The 3,559-nt window shown below is 32.3% G+C and overlaps 1 protein-coding gene across 1 annotated transcript; it reads left to right on the top strand.

Moving 5' to 3' along the window:
* The first annotated feature begins 1,934 nt into the window (after positions 1-1,934).
* LOC114719510 (E3 ubiquitin-protein ligase ATL42-like) lies at positions 1,935-2,951 on the top strand. The gene has a single exon (XM_028905018.1). It carries the CDS (start codon positions 1,935-1,937, stop codon positions 2,949-2,951), a length of 1,017 nt encoding a protein of 338 aa, XP_028760851.1.
* Positions 2,952-3,559: the final 608 nt, after the last annotated feature.

Below are 3,559 nucleotides of genomic sequence, written 5' to 3'. Positions count from 1 at the left end.
TCTAATATGTTATAAAATTTATTAACTTTGATTACGTTATAAAATTTTATAATTTTAATGTTCATCACATTTATTGAGAATTATTTATTTAGGTTTCTTTTAAATAGCTTAGAAATATTTTAAACATATATATTTTTTATCAAGTAGTATCAATGATGTAAGTTTATATAATTCATTTAAATTTATAGTTTAAAATTTTAAAAAAATTGTTACAAACATTTATGAATATGTTTACCCAATTATATATTTATTTAAACAATTAATCAAATTTGTTATGGGTAAATTAACTAAATCACTCAAGTCTTTTTCAATATGATAAAAATATTAAACAAATAAATATTTGCCAAAATAAAAGATCAAACTAAGGAAAAGAAAAGTGGACTCTTAAAGTCTTCACTGCAGTTTTAATCTAAATTGAAGATTATAGTACGATAATGGATAAATTAATAAATAAAAAATTATTGTATCATAAATTTTAATCAAAAACCATTTTTTAAAATATTTTTAATGGAATTAGTAAGTTGGACTTAAGTGTAAGTTTTTAAAATAAAAAGAGGTCCGCATAATTACAATAAAATGCAAAGGAAATTAATGCATTTTATTCATTATTTTTTAATTGATCATTGAATTGTATGATCAGAGCCGTCCATTCAGCTCCGCATGTTTCTCTTTATAAGACTCATTAGCCTTGCGTTTTTCATCCTCCAGTTTAGGGTTCTTAATTCTCAGGTAGGCAACAGTGTTTCCAATTTATAGATAAAACCTTAACCCTAACCCTGACTTTTAGTTTGGTTTCAGTTTTTTTGTCAATTTTAGGGATATTGTGTAAAACCTTGACTCATTTAGCCTTTTGGACCTTTGCTTTTGCACAAAATTCAAAATATGTCCCGGGCCTTCCTGAGCAATGTGGTTCCATGACTGTTTTATATTCTACCTCTTATCTTTAATATAAAAACTAATTAATTAATTTAAGAAGATTTAAAAAAATTAGTTAAGTTAATAATTTATAATAAATATATATTGTCTTTTTTAAAATATCCTTATTAATCATGCGTATTAGCTAGAATTTAGAATTATCATTTGATGAAATATTTAACATGTGTGACTATATATAATGACTATCTTGAGAAAAATAGATAAATATGAGAGGCAAAGTGAATTAAGGTCCTATATGTAGAACCAAATTGAATATCAAACTAGTTCTTACATTAAGGACTAAAGATAGTACTATTTTAGTAATATGTTTTTCCCTTACAAACAATATGAGATTTAATTACTCACTTTTCATTTAATAATTTCCTCAGAATTGCCATCCTTCAACTTCTTAATTATCTTTCTTTATTTAAATTTAAGCAACCAAAGTTTCCTTTTTCTTCCCTTGTGTTCCTGCGATGCATGTCTCTGTGAGTGCATTATGTGAATGAAACATAATAGAATAAAAATTAAAATAAAAATAAAAATACATCTTTTCGTCTTGATCGTATGTATGGGGTGATATTCTTGGATTGTGGCAAAAGAAAAAACTGGCGTGATGAAGCCTACTGCCTACTGGTGTCATCATCTGCAATGTCTATGTCTATAAAATTACTTTGCTTGCTTAATAACCATTGATTTAGCATATTAATTACTTTATCATGATCAATTGCTTTGTTTCTTGTAGGTAGGCATCATTTAGTATTAATTAATGTCATTCTCTTGATCTTCTCAAAGGGTATTAAACCTATACTATGAATGAAGGGCCCCCTTCATCAAGATAAACTTGGTTAATTTTCCAAGACAAAGACATGTCATCATAAACCAACAAACACATAGTAACATCTCCTCGTGGGGATTGTTACAGTGAGAAGAAATATTAAAATAAACAAAATGACCTTTTGGAATTGTCTGAGGGCAAAAAAAAAAACCTTAAAAATCAGTGATCTCGTAGGCTAGATATGCCAAAGAAGAGCAAGTGCTTGGTGGTGTTCATTATGATTCTCTCGTTGTTGTTGGCTGTGCAATCCCAAGGAACACCAGAAAGCAGCCTGCTGCAAGATATGCCTCAAAACATCCATCCCACAAGTAAAAGAATTATAATAGCAATCCTTACTGCTATGTTGGGCATATCATTTCTCGTTCTGGCTTACGTAAAGTTCTGTAAAATCCGCTCCTTTACTGAGTCTGATGATCTAAACCTAGATATGAACAATAATCCAGGAATAAGTCGTCGATCTTCATCTGGGTCAAGATATGCCGGGATAGACAAACAAGTGATCCAAGCACTGCCATTTTTCAAGTTCTCTTCACTCAAAGGGTCAAAAGAAGGCTTAGAATGTGCAGTTTGTCTGTCAAAATTCGATGATGTTGAGGTTCTCAGGTTGCTGCCGAAGTGTAAGCATGCTTTCCACATGAATTGCATCGATAGGTGGCTCGAATGTCACTCGACTTGTCCTCTTTGCAGAGACAAGGTTGATCTTAAGGATATCAAGACATTCAATTCCTCCATCAGTTCCAGGTTCCTTCGAGTTCCTTCCGACATAACAGAAGTTCCCGACCTTGAAATCTTTGTTCAGAGGGAGCAATCAAACATGGGTTCTTCTGTATTTAATGATTGGAAACCTGTGCATAGACTTAATCATAAAATAGTTATATCTGATGTAGCTACTAGGAGCAGATGGAGTGATCTTAATTCGTCGGACTTGCTGTCGTTGAATTCTGAGATCCTGAGCACGACATTCTCTGAGGAAGACAACTCGTTTACATTGCTGACTGCTCCGGGGGAGAAGAGATCCATGTCGGAGATTGCCAAGGTGGCGAGGTTTGCAGAAAGCGTCAACGTGGAGGATAATGAGAGGGAAGAGAAAGTGAGGAGGATTTGGTTGCCGATTGTGGAGCGAACTGTGCAGTGGTTTGCGAGTGGAGAGAGCATCTCGACAGAGCCGGAACCCAATGGATTTGCTCCAAATGTTTGATCATGGGAGCCAATTTTGGCATTACTCATCAGATTTTGATCATTCATATTTCATTTAGATGGTCTGAATGTGAAATCTTTTTTATTTTTATTTGTTTAAAATAATTATTTTAATATGTGTAGAATCTAAATTAGAGATAATCTCTTAATTATCATTTTTTTCAAAATATAATTTTTTCTATTTAAACATAGTTAATTAAAAATTTTAAATCCAGACCCTCAAATCACATATAGAAGGTCTAGATCTGATAAGCTTAGCGTGCTCATCAAAATGACGATTACTAATGGCCAGTTTGGTTCAATTACATAAAAGACGATTATATGTAATCCTAGTACAACAGGCTTATTCAAATGTTTGGTTAGGCTTATGTAATGTAAAAAGAATTACATCTTGTAATGCCCATTACCTTAAGTGGATGTATTGTGATTATACTACTAGGACATATGAGTGGGGATTACAACATGTGGGAATATAGAAAAAGACATTTTTTGCCCTTGTCCCTCTATAGTCTTCTTGCACCTGAGACATAACTATCCAATCTCTACCGTCAATACACCTCTGCTAGGGAACCTCTTCGGCCACCTCTCGAGGTATAATGACATATCAAG

The sequence above is a fragment of the Neltuma alba genome, unplaced genomic scaffold (genome assembly GCF_004799145.2).
Source record: "Neltuma alba isolate B1F8T4 unplaced genomic scaffold, ASM479914v2 tig00011918_pilon, whole genome shotgun sequence".
Lineage (NCBI taxonomy): Eukaryota > Viridiplantae > Streptophyta > Magnoliopsida > Fabales > Fabaceae > Neltuma > Neltuma alba.
This window is presented reverse-complemented; position numbering and strand designations above follow the sequence as displayed.

What these genes read in the sequence shown, in the direction of transcription:
- LOC114719510 (XM_028905018.1), top strand. Translation starts at nt 1,935, where the DNA reads ATGCCAAAGAAGAGCAAGTGCTTGGTGGTGTTCATTATGATTCTCTCG.